This window comes from Trachypithecus francoisi, unplaced genomic scaffold (assembly GCF_009764315.1).
Source record: "Trachypithecus francoisi isolate TF-2019V2 unplaced genomic scaffold, Tfra_2.0 Lachesis_group1, whole genome shotgun sequence".
In the NCBI taxonomy this organism is placed as follows: domain Eukaryota; kingdom Metazoa; phylum Chordata; class Mammalia; order Primates; family Cercopithecidae; genus Trachypithecus; species Trachypithecus francoisi.
The window spans coordinates 125,574,874-125,596,256 of record NW_022681454.1 but is presented as its reverse complement, the minus strand read 5'-3'; the positions used below and the strand labels follow the sequence as shown (position 1 = coordinate 125,596,256).

The following is a 21,383-nucleotide window of genomic DNA, read 5'->3' as shown; positions in this document are numbered from 1 at the left end:
CAGATCACAAGTTCAGGAGTTGGAGACCAGCCCGACGAACATGGTGAAACCCTGTCTCTATTAAAAATACAAAAATTAGCCGTGCGTGGTGGTGTGCGTCTGTAATCCCAGCTACTCAGGAGGCTGAAGCGTTGCAATGAGTGGAGATCACACCACTGCACTCCAGCCTATGGGACAGAGTGAGATTCTGTCTCAAAAAAAAAAAAAAAGAAAGAAAAATGTAGAGAACCACTGTGATTGAACAAGAAAGCAATTTTAAAAAATCAAAACTCCACTCTAAAAGGGCCTATAAATGAATAGTCAAAAAACCCTAAACTCCCTTTTCCTTTGACAGGTCATTTCACAATTTATCACCCTTTGTTAAAATTGTATATAAGCCTTCAGGTCTAACTCTTCTTGAGTTTTTTCTCTTCGGTGAAGTCTCCTTCCCTTTACCCCTACGTGGCACATAAAAATATCAACATCATCAAGTTTGCTTGCCTTTTCTCCTGTAATGTCTTTTGTCATTTAATTCAGACTCGCATAAACTGAACCTAAAAAAGTAGATGAAAAGTTTTTCCTATACTACACTTAAAAAGTGGATCTACACAATTCACTCAAATATTTAGGTCCCTAATCTATAACTGCAATTTTTTATATTTCCTTCCTGAGAAACTCACCCAGTTAAAAGTCTGTGGGTTTTTTGTTTATCAATTGATTCTTCAAAAGCCATTAAAACGATGTACCAAGAGAAAGCCTGAACATGAGTCCTGATCAATATGGGTCATGAGCTGCATTATGGACATGCTTTGGAAGCTGGGGTTTCATGCTGTAGGCATAGTCAAGTCCTAAAACCCACTCCATCCCTTTTCCAAGAGCCCCACTCACCCACTGCCAGGCAATCTGCAATTTGGCCTGGGGCAAGCCCACTCCAGCCCTCAGGTTCCATAACCAAGAAACACGTGTGGTCCACTCCCTATTCCACTGTTTTCTCTGCCCTGGGTGTGTGCCAAAAACACCAATTGCAGACAGCTAAGCTCTCCAACCTTCTAGAGAATGCACCCCGGGTCCCCTCAGGATCCAGCAAGAGGTAAAAGGGAAAAGGGAAAAGCAGAGGACCACTTACTCCTAACAGCTTCAGCTCCCCAAAGCCAACATTACAAAAGAGTGCTAAAAAAAATGGTACTAGGCTGGTCGTGGTGGCTCACACCTGTAATCCTACCACTTTGGGACACCAGGGCAGGAGGACCACTTGAACCTAGGACCAGACTGGGCAACATAGGGAGACCCCTATCTCTACAAAAAAAAATAAAAAATTAGATTTATCTAATAGAGTAGTTTTAAAAATCTTTTTGAATCAAAATACTTCCTTTCCAGCTTTCAAACACAACTCCCTGAGGAAGCACTTCAACAGTCACTAAATAAAGAACGCGAGCATTGGCCAAAATACAATGATGCACCTAAACACACATAAATACTCTCTTAAGGAAAATTATTCAAGTAAAAGAAGAGTAAAAATAGTATTTTCTTTCTAATGAAATCCATTTTCATCCACCCTGATGATCTTGAGTAATGAGGGTTTGAGAGTGCTGTATTTGCTTCTCCAGGGAACTTGGCACAGTAATGGGGGTTAGTGCTCGGCAGAATTTCCTCCTCTGTGGCTCTAAAGTACTTAAACCTTGACATCAAGCTGATTTATCTCACCCAGGATTACTTACTGTATCAGAAAATCAAAATACATGTTACTATCTTTAAGCTACACAATACAGTGATTGTATGCTGCAAACACCTGCCCCAGTAAAAGCCAGCATCTGCATCATCACCTTTGCTGACTCTTAGGGCAATGGCTAATTACTATCTAGATGGTAGTAAGGTAAGTAATAACCAATTAAAATGGCTATTCACAACACCCCAAAGTAGCAAGAAGATATAACAGCACATAATGCAGCCGACAAACATTTGAGTATCTCATATATTAGGAGGTGCTGGATGAAAATTACTATCCCTGACCTCATAGAGCTTCTGGCCTAGTTGAAGAGACAGGCAAGCAACAGAAATTCAGTATTGCTTGTGCCTGACAGTGGTAAACACAGAGTTCTACAGGAATAAAGGAGGTGGATAAAAGTCAGAGAAGGCTGATAAGACTGAGCTGAGTCCTAAGGAACAAAGAGGAGGTAGTCAGAAAAAGGAGCATGTTTGGGGCAGAGCACTGTACTTACCAACACATGTGTAACACAGCATATTACTCTGAGTAGCATCTTCATACACATCCATTCTCACCTTATAGCCAATTGCCAAGGTTTACTGATTCATAACATTATGACTCTTCGAAGTCCCTGTATGCCCCGTGGGTTTGTCCTTCAACTACTTGTACACAGAAAGCTTTAAACACCTATTCTCTAAACTATGATTTCTTCCCACTTCCAATTAATACTACAACAAATTAATTACACCCCATGAGGCAACCTCATCAAACTACTATATGCAGATCTCTCCCTCCACTCCACATTACAAATAGGTCTAAGTCCAAACTGTCCAGCCAAAAATGAAGTTTTCTGACTTCTCACAGCTTTACTCAGGCATCTGTTCTAGCAAGCCCCAAGACCCAGAGCTTGCATTGGTTGGGCCAGGCCTCTTCCCTGAACACTCCACTTTCTTTCAGTTCTCATTCTCTGCTAATGCTGCTCCTGTTGCTTCTTGCTCCCTACCTATCCTAATCCCACCTCTCTTCTGGGGCTCAGCTCAAAGTCACTAACTCCTCCAACCCCACACACTTATATTCTGTACTGCTCAGTTCAACTTTCTTCCTCTTTTAGAACTTTTTCACTTTGGTTTTCAATGTACTGTTACCTTAATAGTATCACTGAAAAAAATTACTCATGACACTTGTTAGAAATGGTAAAGCAGATTTTACTCAAGGGGACCATGGTGGCAGGTACAGGGAACACTGCAGTGGGATCCTGCAGTGGGGGACAGAGACTGAACGCAACTCAGATTCCAAGAGAGGTGGAGATCTATATAACCAAGGAGCAGGGTGGGGCCAGTGGATAGAAGATTATTAAACAAAATATCAAGGATAAGGGGTTTATGGCTAAAGGCCAGGATAAGATAGGACAGAGTGGTCAGATACCCAGGTGAAGAATTTTCCCTAAACTGGTTTTAACAGGATTTTTGCTTCAACTGGATTCAACAATAATACAAAGAGAAGGCCATGGTAGTGCCCATTCACGTGGAGGACCAGAGGAGCGTGACTAAAGTTTTGGTCAAAAGAGTCTTTGTCAGTATTCAATCAACTAAAGCCTTGCATCATGACTGAAATGTTCCGTGTGTGTCTCTAAACATTACAGCAATTTCTGGAGAACACAGATTCTCTCAAGTCAAATATGAAATAAACACAGAACAGAGGGCCAGGCGCAGTGGCTCCTGCCTGTAATCCCAGCACTTTGGGAGGCTGAGGCAGGAGTATTATCTGAGGTCAGGAGTTCAAGACAATCTGGCTAACATGGAAAAACCTCGTCTCCACTGAAAAAAAAAAAAACACAAAAATTAGCCAGGCGTGGTGGTGCATACCTGTAGTCCCAGCTACTCAGGTGGCTGAGGCAGGAGAATCACCTGAACCGAGGAGGAGGAGGTTGCAGTGAGCTGGGCTTGCGCCACTGCACTCCAGCCTGAGCAACAAGAGTGAAACTCCATTTCAAAAAAAATAAAGACATAACAGAGAAGAGGGACCATGATGGTAGGTACAGAGAACACTGCAATGAGACCTTGAAGTAGAGAACAGAGATTGAACCCAATTCAGACTGGTCAGAAACAAGGCCTCTCAGGGTGGCTGCAACAGATGCCCTCAGAACTCTGGATCCGGCCGGCCGTGGCATCAGCCTGTAATCCAGCACTTGGGAGGCCGAGACGGGCGGATCACGAGGTCAGGAGATCGAGACCATCCTGGCTAACACGGCGAAACCCCATCTCTACTAAAAAAATCTACAAAAATCTAGCCGGCGAGGTGGCGGGCGCCTGTAGTCCCAGCTACTCGGAGGCTGAGGCAGGAGAATGGCGGAAACCCGGAGGCGGAGCTTGTAGTGAGCTGAGATCCGGCCACTGTACTCCAACCTGGGTGACAGAGCGAGACTCCGTCTCAAAAAAAAAAAAAAAAAAAAAAAAAAAAAAAAAAAAAAGACTCTGGATCCAGTGGACACGGTTCACCCTGACATTCTGTCTACATTTCCTCAAAACTGATGCAAAGTTATCCAGCTTTTCGGAGCCTGGACTGTCCACTTGCCACGAGAAACAATAGCTACAGAGACAAAAGTGCTAGTTACTGGGCATTTGGGAGTTTGACCAAAAAGAGGAAGACTACCTAGGAAGTTAGATTAAAAACAGAACACTGCCTGGAAAGGCCACTGGCCAAAGACCCTGGCTGGACCAGTTACTTAATAATCCTCTGGTGTCTCTACTCCACTCACTGCATGAAGAGATGCACCAAGACAACTGAGCATCTGTGGCAGCTGCCAGAGAACCATCTATCTCCTCAGGAAATGCAAACACATGCTTTACCCACTGGCCCAAACCCCTAGATTACATGCGGATCTCTCTCCTTGGATCCCTTCTGTCATATGGGTTAAAATGCAGTACATTAGCTAACACATTAATTTAAGGAAAATTTTATCAAGGTAGATGTCAGAGATATGGTGAACAAGATACGGAATGTCTGCGCTGCAGGAGCACATGGTCTACTTGGAGGAAACATCAAATAACCAGACAAGTGGCTTCAGTGCAGTAAGTGCCATAAAAGTCACCAGATTACTGCTCACATGCACAGGAGATAGCGAGGCACCTGAAAACCTTGAAATTCACATTCCTCTGACTGAAACTGGGAAAAATCTGCATGCAATAGATTGAGAGGAGCCACTATCTGAAGGAACCCATCCCTAGGGTGGCTCTGGAATTTGAGTGAACAAGTTCAGTGACCTGGGCGTGGTCATGACTGATGTGATGATTCTAAGAAAGAATGAGAACCTCATGGACAAGGAGAGAAGGACTTTTACAAAAGAATAAGAGGGTTGGGCACAGTGGCTCACACCTGTAATCCAGGCACTTGGGGAGGCGGAGGCTGGCATATCACTTGAGGCCAGGAGCTCAAGACCAGCCTAGCAACATGGTGAAACCCCGTCTCTACTAAAAACACAAAAAGTTAGCCAGGTTTTGGTGGTGTATGCCTGTTATCCCAGCTACTCAAGAGGCTGAGGCAGGAGAATCACTTGAACCCAGGAGGCAGAGGTTGCAGTGAGGTCGAGATCATACCACTGCACTCCAGCCTGGGCAATATAGCAAGACTGTCTCGAAAAAAGAAAAAAAAAAAGGAATAAGATAATTAAGAATTTGAAGATGTTTATTCAATGCTATTCCTGGGAAACAAGGACTGATTTGAGGAAAACAAACTGTCCAGTTACTAGAATTACTTACTCTCTGTGGTGGAACAGGGCTCATTTATCAGGCCATAAACTCTATAGCTATAATAAGGATTACACCCTAGTGATTTTAACTGTCTTATGGCACATATGCAGAAAGGCTGGTTTCTCTCTCAAAGTATCAATTTTATCTACTGTTTCCATTTTTATTTATTTCACTCATAAAGTTCTAGAAGGTACTCAATTAAAGACCTCTACATACTTTTATATATCACCCAATTCAATACTATGTATTAAAATAACCTACTGGATGAATGCCTTAGTTTCCATTACCTTACGTTCAAATCCACTTTACTGAATTTGAGATGCTTTTAATTAACATCTAATTGACCTTTAACTGGAATAACTTCTACTGTATTCATTTTTAAATTTATTGATGCCCTTCCATTCTGTCAAATAGCTAAAAGCAAATACCTAAAGATACTAAAGAATGTATTTCAGAAACCAGGTGGTCTTATATAAAACTTAGTAGTTTTCATGAGTTACTCCTGTTTTTTGTTTGTTTTCGTTTTTTTTTTTTTTTTTTTGAGACAGAGTCTCACTCTGTCACCTAGGCTGAAGTGCAGTGGCTCACTTGGCTCATTGCAAGCTCCGCCTCCCAGGTTCACGCCAGTTTCCTGCCTCAGCCTCCGGAGTAACTGGGACTACAGGCACCTGCCACCACACCCTGGCTAATTTTTTTTTTTTTTGTATTTTTAGTAGGGACAGGGTTTCACCGTGTTAGCCAGGATGGTCTCAATCTCCTGACCTCATGATCCGCCCGCCTCAGCCTCCCAAAGTGCTGGGATTAGAGGCGTGAGACACCGCGCCCTGCCACTCCTTTCGATTTAAGTTCACATAGTTCAAATTATTTTTTAAACACTAGGTACCTAATAAATTGATTCCTGAATTACTGATCATAGAACACTCCCCCAAAAAGATACATTACATTCTTAATAGGTCACTTTTGTCTTCTATGGAATATACAGTTCTAAATACCCAAATATAATGACCTATAACTTAACAATAAAATCTGTCCACCTGTCCCTAAATGAATGTGAAGGAAACCCAGCTGGTTTCTTACCTCAGTTTTTAAAGTGAACGTTAATCGCCTAAATATGAAGTTTTCAAATTGGCAACATTATCTAATTGATATGCTCACAGAATCTAAAAATACTACTATGACTCTAACTCAAACCCAGATTCTCAATTTAACTAAAGGGTTATATCCAGTCAAAAAAAAAGTCATAGATTTAACTGACAAATATCTTAAATCTTAAGCATTAATGTTTTAATCTTGTCTAAATATCTCAAGCAAAAAAAAGTGCTCTTTATAACGTCATATACCACTTGTTTAAGGAAAATGCTGGCCCAAGCTAATACAGAACCTCTGGAAAGAGGTAAAACTTATAAATATTCAGCTGACAAGTTTACATTAACAATAAATAGCCACCTCCTCCAAAAGGAAAAAATTATAACTGACCAGATAATAAATAACTATAATATTTACTCTTAGGAACATTACTTATAAAGCCCATGTACTATAATACATTAGTTCACTGTAAATTCTTCATAGTTATTTTTGAACTCAGATTTAAAAACCAAGAAAGCATTTTTCAAGACTTTAAGGAATTTATAAATTTGAGTGGTTCTGAATGAATCACAAGCAGCTCTCATTTGCCATTTATAAATAATCCAAAAACTGCTTATGAGCTCTAAGGCAATCTATTAAACCCCTTCCAGGACTCTGTAATTGCTGACTCAATTAAGAGTCAGCAACTGAATAAGAGCAGCTATGACAAAACATTCCAATCATTTGTACTTGGAATGTATTTTTTTTAACTTCCCTTGACATGGGAGTAAATGAAATCACAACCAAACAAAAAAGGCAGTCAGTCACCATGGTCTCCAATCTTGAGCTTTTATCCCTATTTCCATCTACTCAGAATTCTTTTCTGTTACATCTAAATGCTCAGACGTGGAAAGATGCCCAAGACATATTAGGAGAGAAAAACAGGCAAACTGCAGGGAAAAAACCCAAAATATAAAGCCATTTATATATAACAGGAGGAGAGAAAATACCTACAGCAATAGATTGTATATTCACAGAACATTTCTGCAAGAACATAAATGTTCATAGTGGTTATCTCTGAGAAATGTGACCAAAGGGTTCCAAGACAGACTGAGTTGGGAACTCTTCCTTCTCTTTATGACCTTTAATATGATTTTAACTTTTCACCATGATTGTGTACTAGACTTATAATAGTAAAGATTTTTTTTTTTTTTTTTTTTTTAAGAGACAGAGTCTCACTCTGTCGCCAGGCTGGAGTGCAGCGGTGTGATCTCTGCTCAGTGCAACCCCAGCCTCCCAGGTTCAAGCGATTCTCCTGTCTCAGCTTCCCAAGTAGCTGGGAATACACACGCATGCCACCATGCCTAGCCAATAGTAAAGATTTCTTTCTTCCCTGGTCCTCACTATATAAAAGACCCTGGAAGCACAACTTCTTGCCCCAATGCAAAGCACCAGCCTATAACAAGCAACCATCAATAAACTATGTATATGCCACCTCTTTCCTGAGATGCAGTATCAAAGACTTGTCTTGCTCTAAAAGAATATATGGTGCAAAGGTGCAGAAGAAAAAAAAGAGAAAAGGTAATAATGCTATAAAATGCTATTATCCCCTATTTGCTTGATTAGGTCATCCCATACTTCAAAAGCTCAAGTTTTTGAAACAGGTAAAAACAGCCAACATTAGTAGGAGGTCACTTAAAATATACGCAATAATAATAGAAAAAAACTAACCCAGACAGGAAAATTAGGGTTTAAGCTATCTTTAAAGAACAAACACAGGCCGGGCGTAGTGGCTCACGCCTGTAATCCCAGCACTTTGGGAGGCCAGGCCGGATCACCTGAGGTCAGGAGTTCGAGACCAGCCTGGCCAACATGGTGAAAACCTGTCTCTACTAAAAATACAAAAATTAGCCGGGCCTGGTGGTGGGTGCCTGTAATCAGGTTGGTGGTCTCAAACCTAGCAGCTACTTGAGGCAGGAGAATCGCTTGAACCTGGGAGGCGGAGGTTGCAGAAATCCGAGATCGTGCCACTGCACTCCAGCCTGGGCAAAAAGAGTAAGACTCCATCTCAAAAAAAAAAAAGAATCCATTTCAACCTTATCCATTTCCACAGTCGTACTACTTTGGAAAAAATAAAAATAAAAAAGGCTATGTTCAAGAGGTAGCTGGCAAATACGCCATTCCTTTCACCTATGGCAGGCATGGTTGATAAATTAGGCCATTCTTTTCCACACTCCCAGGCATATATCTTCAGGATCCTTCTTAATGCAGTGCTACCACCCACAGAAATAAAGCCCATTTGCCCTATATGTCTTATTCCTCGTCTCAGTTTTCTGACAATTTATCAGGGAAAGCTAGGGTCAGATTAATCTCTTCAGAATATATAAAAATGAAATGTTTATTTTTAAAATGAAATGTTATTTTTTAAAGCATTTCACTGAAATCAGGAGTTTGTGTTCCATTCTGCCTTGGGGGTCTCTGAACCAGGTACTAATTTCTGTAATACAAACATACACACCCAAATCTTCATGTCAAACTCTAAAAGCTCTAATCATTAGACACTTTAGGAAAACCAAGTGCTTTTGAATGAACGAAGGTAAGAGTAAGCATGAGAAAGGATTCTACAACCCATTATTCCATCCTTGGTGGAATAAGCCAATAAATGCTAAATGTCTACAGGGTAATTTTAAAAGATTTTTAAATGCTCAAACCAGATGCTCTTATACAGGATATACAAAGCAGCTTCTGCAGAAACCAGACTCAACCAGCTAATGACAATTACACTGTGCACAGATTGAAATGCAGCTGTTTTTCAGGAATTTTGATGCTTGATTATACCCGGTTGTCAGAAACTATCAGTTACCACTAACAATGTTAAGTCACCAAAAATTTTTAAAGTACTGTTTAAAAAAAAAAAAAGAGAGAGACTCCCAATGTTGTATATTTGAAGATCTAGATGACACACTTGACAAAAACAGCATTTATACAATCATCCAAGTTACATATGAAAACAAACATTTCATCACAATTGTATAAGCCTTGTTATTATGATCATGGAAACCTAAGATGGTCTCAAACCTAGCAGCAAGGTCTAGAAAGCACTCTCTGAGGCTGAAGTCCGAGTCTCACAACGTAGACTGTGTCTACAAGTCTCACAACACAGACTGTCTACAAGAAATCTTCCCAAAAGAAACCCATAAAATCATAAATAACTGCAGACCTAGAGAGGATTTCAAAAACAATGTAAAATAATTTAATCCACCATTCCTACTTTTAAAGAGGAGTACATGGAATTCTGGATGTTTATCAACTTGCACAAACCCACATAAGTAGATCTACTGCAAAGGCAGTAGCAGAACCAAAGACCAGTTCCCCAGGTGGGTGGGCAGGCCAGCCACCTCCTCCCAGATTCCTGGACCATGGGCTTCGTCCTCCTGGATGTACACTGGGATTTAAAAAGAGGTCATGTGAATGATTAAGGCCATATGTTATCAGGGAGCAAAAACTGAAAATGTAACCAATGAACAATAGTCTGTTAACTTGGAAACTGAAACACAGATTCATGGCAAGATGGTCACAAATGCCATTCATTTTGCCTAGTGGAGCACACAAAAGGTAAAGCTGGAAGACGACTGTGTCAGCAGTTCCTTAAACACTACCACAGGAGAATGAGTTCTCCCGGAGTGGCAGGCATTAACTTCTGATTGGTGTGACACATACACCCTACTTGACATTATCTCCCTCTGTAGCAGAACCCAATCTTACAATACATATCCTCTTACACAGGGCTTCTTAGCTTGAACCCCCTGGAGGGTGTGAGAGATGACCAAGGTATTTGTTCTTACACATTTTATCCTAAAAAGGGATCTAGGATCAGAATCCCAGCTACTCCAGAAGTTAAGGCAGGACAACTGCTTGAGACCAGGAGGTTGTTGAGCTGTGATCGTGTCACTGCACTACAGCCTGAGCAATAGAGAGACCCTGTCCCAGAGAAGAGAAAAAAAAAAACCTGCCATTGCACTCCAGCCTGGGCAAGAAGAGCAAAAAACAAAAACAACCCACAGCCCTCAGCGCAGCCAACTACCTCCAAACAAACTTCTAATTTCAACTTGTATTCTCAGGTTCCTAGAAGGGAGCTCAGCCACCGGCAGAAACAATCAAGTAGCTGCTGTGTCTTACTATAAATCTGGGGAGGCCAGGGAGTGATGGCCAAAGCGGGCAGAATCTTTGAGCTCAGGAGTTCGAGAACAGACAAAAAAACACAGCAAACCCCATGTCAACAAAAAATACAAAAAACTAGCCAGGCCTGGTGGGGGATGCCTGCGGTCCCAGCTACTCGGGAGGCTGACTGGAAGGATCAAGTGAGCCCTGGAATTCACACCACTGCACTCCAGCCTGGACAACAGGGTGAGACCCTGTCTCAAATTAATCAACCAAACAACCAATCTGGGGTCAACAGCCTGTTTCTGTATGGTTTTTAAGCTAAGAGTGATTTTCACATATTTAAATGGTTGAGGGTAGACAGCCAAAGAACATTTCATGACATATGAAGTTTATAAAAATTTTACATTTCTATATCCATAAATATCATGGTCACATTCATTTTGCCCATGGTTGCTCTGGCACAGCTGCAGACTTGTGACAGACCATATGACCCACAAAACCTAAAATATTGACTACCTGGCTCTTTACAGAGAAAGTCAACTGATCTCTCCTATAAATCAACAGATCAGTAGTATGATGTTTATAAACCACCATTATGTGTGTTTAGTTCAATATGAATCAATTACCAGGTGCTGGACAAGCACCCGAAAGCTTACAAAATTAAGGATCAGACACAATCACTCCTTAAGAAATCCCTAACTATGGCCAGGCACGGTGGCTCACGCCTCTAATCCCAGCACTTGGGGAGGCTGAGAAGGGTGGATCACCTGAGGTCAAGAGTTCGAGAGTAGCCTGGCCAACGTGGTAAAACCCCATCTCTACTAAAAATATATAAATTAGCTGGGTGTGGTGGCACGAGCCTGTAATCCCAGCTACTCGAGAGGCTGAGGCAGGAGAACTGCTTGAACCCAGGAGACAGAGGTTGCAGTGAGCCCAGATCATGCCACTACACTCCACCCTGGGTGACAGAGCGAGACTCTATCTAAAAAAACAAACCAAAAAAAAAAAAAACACTCCCCCCCAGGGCATTGAGGGGACCTCTAAGCAACTTAAATAAAGGCCACAGTAAAACCTGTGGGTTTTTCTCAAAAGAAAACCCCTGAGGCTTCTACTTGGGGCTAGTGTATACAAGTTTTAAAAACTTCTAACAAGCTTCTTACTTTTCGAGTTAATGACCAATAAGCAGAAAAATCACTGTTCTCAACAGACATTTTAACTACAATATATGGTAACAGTGGCAGTAAAAGGATCACAGAGAAATCATAAAAAGAAGTCACTAGAATTTAAACACTTAAACTAGAATCCAAGGATGTGCTTAAGGGAACACCCATGTTTTCTGGGGGAGAGAATCCATGGCTTTCAGTTTCAAGTGTCCCCAACTTAAAAAGTTACAAATCACCAACACACAGCCTCTGTATGTTAAATGCATCATTACATTTCCACACAGAAATAACTGATGCTCATAAAGATGACAGAGTAATCAATAAAAATTTTAAATTGCATTTAGTGTACTTTGTGCTAAACTAAAGCAAGTCATGACGTTCAACCTCAAGCAACTTGCTAATAACATTGCTATTTCTTGTTCCTTACCCTAGTGTAAGTGGAAAAAAAAAAAGAAAGAAAAAAAGATTATTTTATTCCTCAGTGTGGACTCACACCACTGAAATCTTACCTTAAAGTAAGTGCTTATAAACTCTCATGGAAGATGCCAGGAATTCTCAAATTAATAAAATCTCTTACACAGGAGACACTAAATGATCAATAGTTTAAAATATTACCACCAGCCACACTGGTGCACACCTGTAATCCCAGCCACTCAGGAGGCCAGGGTGGGAGGACTCAGTTCAGGAGTTCAAGACGAGCCTGGGCAACCTGAGCAACACAATGAAACCTCATCTCTCTAACAAAAAATATAGACAGACAGATGCAAATTCTGAGCACTTTCGAAGTAATAGAAAACTGGCCAGGCACACTGGCTCACGCCTGTAATCTCAGCACTTTGGGAGGCCGAGGTAGGTGGATCACTTGAGGTAAGGAGTTCGAGATCAGCCTGGCCAACATGGTGAAACCCCGTCTCTACTAAAAATACAAAAATTAGCCAGGCATGGTGGCATGCGCCTGTGATCCCAGCTACTCCGGAGGCTGACTCATGAGAATCACTTGGGCCGGGCGCGGTGGCTCAAGCCTGTAATCCCAGCACTTTGGGAGGCCGAGACGGGCGGATCACGAGGTCAGGAGATCGAGACCATCCTGGCTAATACGGTGAAACCCCGTCTCTACTAAAAATACAAAAACTAGCCGGGCGAGGTGGCGGGCGCCTGTAGTTCCAGCTACTTGGGAGGCTGAGGCAGGAGAATGGCGGAAACCCAGGAGGCGGAGCTTGCAGTGAGCTGAGATCTGGCCACTGCACTCCAGTCCGGGCGACAGAGCGAGACTCCGCCTCAAAAAAAAAAAAAAAAAAAGAGAATCACTTGAACCCACTGCAGTGAGCCGAGATCCCACCACTGCACTCCACCCTGGGTGACAGAGTGAGAACCTATCTCAAAAAAAAAAAAAAAAAAACAGAGAGAGAGAGAAAACTGTAGTTTACTTCCCTCAGCAAATAAGCCCAAAAGAATCTAAGGTTTTAAAAATTAACTTTTTCGGCCGGGCATGGTGGCTCACGACTGTAATCACAGCACTTTGGGAGGCTGAGGCGGGCGGATCACAAGGTCAGGAGATCGAGACCACGATGAAACCCCGTCTCTACTAAAAATACAAAAAATTAGCCGGGCGCGGTGGCGGCGCGGTGGCGGCGCGGTGGCGAGTGCCTGTAGTCCCAGCTACTCAGGAGGCTGAGGCAGGAGAATGGTGTGAACCCAGGAGGCGGAGCTTGCAGTGAGCCAAGACTGCGGGACTGCACTCCAGCCTGGGCGACAGAAAGAGACTCCTCTCAAAAAAAAAAAAAAAATTAACTTTCTTCAATTGCTATCACATTATATCTCACCTCTACCCAAAGAACCAAAGGCAAAAAGTAAATACTGAATTTGTTTTAGAGTAACCAAATGTGGTCATTGAACATTTATTGTGTGCACATCGTATACTATGGATCTAGGAGATTAAACGTAAAAATACACGGCCCCTTTCCTTTTTTTTTTTTTTTTTTTTTTTTGAGACGGAGTCTTGCTCTGCCACCCAGGCTGGAGTGCAGTGGCCGGATCTCAGCTCACTGCAAGCTCCGCCTCCCGGGTTTACGCCATTCTCCTGCCTCAGCCTCCCGAGTAGCTGGGACTACAGGCGCCCGCCTCGTCGCCCGGCTAGTTTTTTGTATTTTTAAGTAGAGACGGGGTTTCACCGTATTAGCCAGGATGGTATCGATCTCCTGACCTCGTGATCCGCCCGTCTCGGCCTCCCAAAGTGCTGGGATTACAGGCTTGAGCCACCGCGCCCGGCCAACACGGCCCCTTTCCTAATGATAAAGGCTTTCCTTTCCAAGTCTGGTAATCTTTATGTTTCTGCTTTGAGGTGAGGAAAGGATCCTTAAATCATTCAATCAAGTCCTGGGCTAGGAAAGGTCCCATTATAGCCAAAGTTTAGCATCAGTTTCTTTCATTCTATTCCATGACACCCAACCTTAAACTTACAAATTGTTACTCCTATGTGTAATTAAAAAGGCCCTCCGGCCGGGTGCGGTGGCTCAAGCCTGTAATCCCAGCACTTTGGGAGGCCAGGCGGATAACGAGGTCAGGAGATCGAGACCATCTTGGCTAACACGGTGAAACCCCATCTCTACTAAAAATACAAAAAAATTAGCCGGGTGTGGTGGCGGGCGCCTGTAGTCCCAGCTACTAGGGAGGCTGAGGCAGGAGAATGGCGTGAACCCGGGAGGCGGTGCTTGCAGTGAGGTGAGATAGCGCCACTGCACTCCAGCCTGGGCAACAGAGCAAGACACTGTCTCAAAAAAAAAAAAAAAAAAGGCCCTCCAAGGTCATTTTCTTGCATTTATTAGGAGCGCAGAGTAACTTGCTTCATCAGGGCTACGAACTGCAAAAAATGAAAAAATCCAAATAATGCATACATGCTCATGATCACAAACCAAAGTTTTCATATGAGAAATACACTAGGGGCCGGGCGCAGTGGCTCAAGCCTGTAATCCCAGCACTTTGGGAGGCCGAGACGGGCGGATCATGAGGTCAGGAGATCGAGACCATCCTGGCTAACACGGTGAAACCCCATCTCTACTAAAAAGTACAAAAAATTAGCCGGGCGTGGTGGCGGGCGCCTGTAGTCCCAGCTACTCAGGAGGCTGAGGCAGGAGAATGGCGTGAATCCGGGAGGCGGAGCTTGCAGTGAGCTGAGATCCGGCCACTGCACTCCAGCCTGGGTGGCAGAGCAAGACTCCGTCTCAAAAAAAAAAAGAGAAATACACTAGGCAAAGGACAATAGACTCAATTAAATCTCAACTTTCTGAGACATTACATTCCACAAAGATAAAAAGAACAAACATAGTAATTGTCCAGATTGTAAATACATGGTCATTTAAAGTGCTGTAAGGACTTGAAAATGGAGACAACAGATTTAAGACTTTTAAGGAAACAACTTATCTGTCTCAGGAATTAAAATACTTTCCTAATTAAGACTGCTGATACCTTCTAAGAAACTAGAAACTCCAAGCAAACCCACCCTTCATGTTTAAAAAAAAAAAAGGTATTGTTGAATATGGTGCCAATTCTTGTACAAGTTAAAGGCTTGTACAAGAGAAGAAATAAGTTTAAACGTGATGTAACTTTCACTGTTTTAACAATCAAGCTAAACCTCTTAATGCCAACCCAAATAAAAAGCAAGGTGTGTTTGCTAATATGTCGTATTTCCCTCCACAAGATATCTGTTTAATAAACCTCATGGGAAAACCAGTTTTATAATGCAAAGTCTGACAGACCATTAACTGCAATGCTGTAGCAGGTGCCCCATAATGCTAAACGACAGGGAAGAGCTTCACAAATAAGAAAGTAAAGAAGCAAGCAGAACTGTGACAGATTCCTGTGCCTCCTCTTCACTCTGACCAAACCCTAAAGAGACAGGATGTAATCCGTGTTTGATATCTTGATGTTTACTGTTCCAACCACCTCAGTACTGAAACACAAACATCTGAGAAATCTTTTTCCAACAAGTCTGTGGAAAGTAACATCAAGTAAGCAAATTTCCTTAAAGTATTTTTCTAACAGATGATCTCCAAATCTAAGATTTCCAAATTATAATAAATACCATTTTGACTTCCTGCTTTTTTAAAATCCAGGCAACTTTATTTCCAAAGGTTTGCCTCCTCAGTGTCAGATATTCTGTCAAAAAGTTACCTAAGGGAATCGACTGAAGGGAAACAACCAAATGCAATAAATGGTCCTTTATTAGGCAGTGGTTTAGACAAAGCTTCTCTATTACATTCCAGGGCTAAATGGGGAAATATGGACACATCACAGTAATAGATGATATTAAAACTAACCAAGCTAGCTGACAGGAAAAAAAGAAAAGGTCTTCATAGTGGGGTGCAGTGGCTCACACCTGTAATCCCAGCCCTTTGGGAGGCTGAGGCGGGTGGATCACCTGAGGTCAGGAGTTGAAAAACAGCGTGGCAAACATGGTGAAATCCCGTCTCTACTAAAAATACAAAAAATTAGCTGGGCGTGGTAGCAGGAGCTTGTAATCCCAGCTACTCAGGAGGCTGAGGCAGGAGAATCGCTGGAACCTGGGAGACATAGGCTGCAGTGACCCGAGATCGCACCATTGCACTCCAGACTGGGCAACAAGAGCGAATCTTCGCCTCAAAAAAAAAAAAAAGTCCTTACAGATGGTATGTACATGTATCTCATTTTTATTAAAACACACATGTATATACAGAGAAAATTATCTGAAAATACAGTAGTCATCTATGGATAGTAGCAATCTGTTTTTATATTTGTTTCCTTGTATTTTCTAATTTTCAAAAACGTACATGTAACACTACTTGTGTAATAACCTTTTAATTAACAGCTCCTTAAAGTCAAAAATCAGTATCGATCACGTGCCTACTATACGTGAGCTGCAATGGAAATCTGCTTTTAGTCTCACCTAGTCCTCCAAGTTTGCTTTTCAGGTCATCTTTCTTCACCAAACCTCTAGGCTAAGCAACAAAACACATTCCTTAGCTCCAATAGGTTTTCTCCCTCTAGTTTCACCCAGACACACTTATTTTTCATTGCTGTCCCTGTATAGCTACTCTTTCAACCTTGATAACTAATATAAGTAAAGCACTGGTTTACAGGCAGAAGAAAACCAGTCAAGTGAAGCGGGGAGAACGAAGAAGGTGTGTTTTGTTTCCTTTTAAATGAACACATATCTACCTTTGTTAAAGTTAAAATACATGTGCAACCAACCCAACTTTTACTAGAAAGTAGTCTGTAATCTTAAAGATGGAATCAAGTTCAAGTTCTACCTTACTTTCAGACACTCCCATTATCTCTGCTAAATAGGGACGAAAGGAAATAGGAGGAAACCTAACACTTAAACAGCTTAAAGTTATATTTATTCTACACATTAAAATGAAAATGCCAAGTAAAAGACACTTATAAAAGTATGCAAACTTTGAGGAAGACAGCAAAATACCAAGAAGAAAGCCATCTGATTTAAAAGTGACCCTAAGTAAATGAGACTAAGATCTTTGGGATAAAAGGACAATAAAAATTCTGGGTTGCATGTACTTGCTAAGAGTGTTACTCACAGAACATCCCATTTAACTCCTCCCACATATGTTGCCCACCTACAACAAATTACTACATCAAGAGTGTTGAGTCAATGTAAGTATGGGCATAATGAATGCTTCCTTTCTCCACCTATAAGTGATTAAATCTTGATCAGTTGTGATTTGATCAAAATGCAACTTACTATAAAATCCCTAACCACTGGTGAGTCACTACCTAAATCAGCTTTCAGGGAAATAATTTCTATCTTAAAACTAGTTCATTAGCTTTGAAAGGTATTAGCCTTGAGCTACAAGTAGCAAGAGAGCCATGGCGGGTATTATAAAAAGGAAAAATAGTTCACCTAATAAAAACCTTTGGGAAAGAACCCCCTAAGCATTCCCATTAATGGAAACCTCAGATCCTCTCCTACTTTCCTAAAAATGTAGCGGTCTCAGGTCATTCACTGCAGCTGTCATTTTACAAAAGAAAATTTAAATTCCCTCTTGGCCGGGGCAAATAGAGGGCGACAGCCCCTCGCCCCGGCCGAGGAGAGGCAGGGCGCCGGCCTCCTCGTTACTAGAAGGCAAGCTAAAGCTCCTTTTAAACGGTCTCCGGAAGACGACGCATTCCTAACGGGTTTCGAAGGCATGTTTAAATCGCCCGCTTTTTTGTTTGCTCTCAGCATTCACCGGCGCCGGGACTGCGGCCGCCCCCGCCCGCTTGGGGTGGGAAACCTGGGGCCAGCACTGCCTGGGGCGGCGGGGGGGGACCGGGGGCGGGGTGAGACCCGGGACGCGCCGAGCCGGGGTTGAGGACTGGAGGATGAGGAGCTCTCGTGGGAGGGTTGAGTGCGGGGGGAGGTGAGACGGCTGAGGATCCCAGCAAGGGGGGCACCCCGGGGTTGGGGGGGAACTGGGACGCCGCCCCGCAGCGGCGAACACTCCGCGCGGCTCCCGCCGCCCGCCGGGGAATACGCAGGGCCGCGATTCCGCGCGGCGCCGCCCCCTCCCTCTCTCCCAATCCTCCTCCTCCTCCTCCCGAGGCGACAGAAACAACAGCGCGGGAGGAGGGGAAAGTAACTCCCGGCACCTCCGCCGGAATTAGCCCCGGTGCAGTGATGACACCTTCTCGTGGCGCAACCAAGCCCCGCTCCCTCCGCAGCGGCGTCCCCGCCGCCGCCGCCCTCTCCATTTGAAAGTGGCCACCCCCCGCCGCCGCAGCTCCTCCCGCCCCGCCGCCGCCAGCTGCACCAATCCGCTCGGCCCCAGTTGCAAATCAAACGCTCCCTCGCGTCCAGAAGCCACTTGCGCCGCTGGAAACGGCCGCGCCGTCCCCCTCCCCGAGTCCCTCCGGGGCGGCACCTTCGGTCTGGGGCGGGTGCACCAGCGAGAAACGGTTTTAAGATGGGAGCGGCGGCGGCGGCGAGAAGCTCCGAGCGGGCTCGGCTCCGCTCCCGCTCCCGCCCCCAGACAGTTCTGGAAATTGTGTATCACCTCTGTCACAGGAAGCCATCCGGCGAGGAAGGCGGCGCGGAACCAACAAACAAACGCCTGCGGCCGCCCGCCGGAACCGGCGCGGGGACCGCGTCGGGCTTCGGGCCGTTCCCGGGGCGGGGGCGCGGCGGCCACCCCCGCGCCGCGGGCTTTGTGCGGGGCGGGTGAGGCGGGCCGGGCGTCCCCGCCCCCGCAATCCCCCACCCCGGCCCGGGCGGCGCAGCTGGGACCGTTAGGTGACGCTCCGGCAGCGACGGAGAAGCAGCGCCTCGGCCGCCGCCCGCCCCCATTTCCACACTGGGCCGCCTCTCCTCAAACGCCAGAGGCGGGCTACAAAAGTTGGCCCCGGGGCCACCCAGCACCTGCCCACGTGCCGCGGAGGCTCGCTCCCGGGTCTCCCCCGTTCCCTCCCCCCGCCGCCCTCGACCGCTAGGTCACCTATTACCGGTGGGAGGGGAGAGAGGCTGCTATTTAAACGCCCGCGGAAGTTGAGGCACCCCCACTGGCGGGTGCCGTGCACCTGCCTCCCGCCGCCGCGCTCCGCCACTTTGAGCAGCAGCCGCGTCCTCAGCCCCGCCTCCTGCCCGAAGGCGGGCGGGGGGGTGGGGGAGCGGGAAGGAGGTGGAAGGGATCGAATTTCTCCAGCAAATGGGACCGTTCCGACAGGATTCGGTTCCCCGGTCAACATTCCACATTCCATCCCTCTCCCGCATTTGCAAGCCAATGCCGAGCAACCCGGAAAGCCTGCTGGCTACCGAACAACAGCCCCCAACTCGCAAACAGACTCACAGGCACAAGACACGTGCACTGAAGGGCTCTGCAACTTGCAGTCCCGGGGTACACACTACACGTTCATTTAAGGAAGCAAGGAGACCAAGAGACCCCCACCCCCACAATTTGCAGATGGTGCCAAAGGTTGCAATTTTCAAACCCCTTTAAGTTCATGATTAATCGGTACTTTGCTCTACCAACCGCCAACTCCTACCCCATTTCATCGATGAAGGGGTTTTACACTTTACAAGCAGTCGCGCTGTAAGTAAAAGATCTGACCACTGGAAGCTCAATTCGGAAGAATTGCCAAGCTGTCCCCTCCACTCCCGCCCCCCACCCCCCTCTCACTGCCCTTGAATTGATGCAATGAATATTTTGGACATGTGGCGACGCGGTGACAAGAGCCAGGGCTGCGGCCACCACACACAAATGTACCTACACACACCTATGTTTGGACAAATACAGTCCCACCACACACACACACGGTCTCACACACTCTGGATTCATATATGTACGCGAACCTGCGTTCTGCCATTGCCATCTGTCTACCAAGTTGCTACTATGCTTTCCACTTTCATGCAGCCTAATGCACTTTGGCTTTCTATTTAAAAAAAAAAAAAAAAAAAAACCTATAAACTAAAGGCAACTTAAACTGGGCTTCTGCTCCTAAACGCGTTTAATTGATGATTCACCTGAAAACCGCATGTTCTTCGCAAATCCAAAAGAAGAAATAGCTCTAAGTCTTCAGCCCCCCAAATTTGAAAAAAAAAAAAAATCATAATAAAACTTACTGATCCAACATAGATCAATTCTCAGGATCCAAAAATCATCCTCTCCTCCTCCTCCTCTGGCCCCCGCCCCGGCAATGCCCAAGTTACTGGTGGGATAGTAACGCTGCGCTCAGCGGCTGCCTCCCTCCCTCCTAGCTACATATCGAGAACCCGAGCTTTTGGCGCCATATTAATGACGTACTATATTATTTCCACTAGGCAGCGACCTTCAGCATTAAATTACTCCCGAGAACTCCCGAGCAAAGCAACAAAACCATCAAATATGGCTGAGCCTCTCGGCTCGTCCTGCAGCCGCCGCCGCCGCCGCCGCCGCCGCCGTCGCCGCCGCGGGACCGGGACGCGCACACGGACCCACGCGCGGACAAACGCGCGGCGCGCCCACCCCGCGCGCCCCCCGCGGCCCGCGCGCGTACCTGCTGCGGAGGGGTTCGGCCGAGGCGCTGGGCTGGGCGCCGCTCGCTCGCTCGGAGCTGCATGAGTTCGGGCCGCGGCGGGCGAGCGGGCGGGGAGCCGGGCGGGCCCGTGCTCTCGCCGGCGCGCACACACCCGGCACTCGCGCACGGAGGCACTCTCGGTCTGGTTTGGCTTGTTATGGAGGAAGGACTGTGTGAATCAAACTCATTTCTGGGTCACTGCTGCCACAGGGGGGAGCACTTTAATCCCTTGCCAAAACGAGAGGGTGGGGACGGGAGGGCGGAGGGAGCATGCGGGGAGCCCGCGGCTCGGGGGGCTCGGTCCCTCGTTAACTCTTCGCAGCCCTCGCCGCAGCGGGTTCGGCCTGCGCCAGTCGGGGCTCGCAAAGAACGGCACTGTTGAGCTCTTAAAGTCTCTTTCCTTACTTCACCCACCTTGTGAGCCTAGAAATTCTTGAGGTGTCTCCAAGCAGGGAAGTGGGTTTTTAAATTAGCCCCTTCAAACTGCTGTCCCAATTTCAACTCTTGTCTGACATCTAGAAATGGATTCTTTCAAAA

General features: G+C 45.2%; 1 protein-coding gene across 8 annotated transcripts in view; it reads right to left on the bottom strand.

The window, feature by feature from the left end:
* JADE1 (jade family PHD finger 1) overlaps positions 1-21,086 on the bottom strand; it is a 65,436-nt gene extending 44,350 nt beyond the window's left edge. The window contains exon 1 of one of the 8 annotated variants that reach the window (XM_033215250.1): positions 20,826-21,086. Coding sequence is in view for 2 of the 8 variants with exons in the window: in XM_033215248.1 (XP_033071139.1) it covers positions 2,199-2,253 (55 nt within the window). In the remaining 6 variants the exon portion in view is untranslated. The other 7 variants (XM_033215251.1, XM_033215253.1, XM_033215252.1 and 4 more) reach the window with 7 other exon arrangements.
* Between the last annotated feature and the right edge of the window lie 297 nt (positions 21,087-21,383).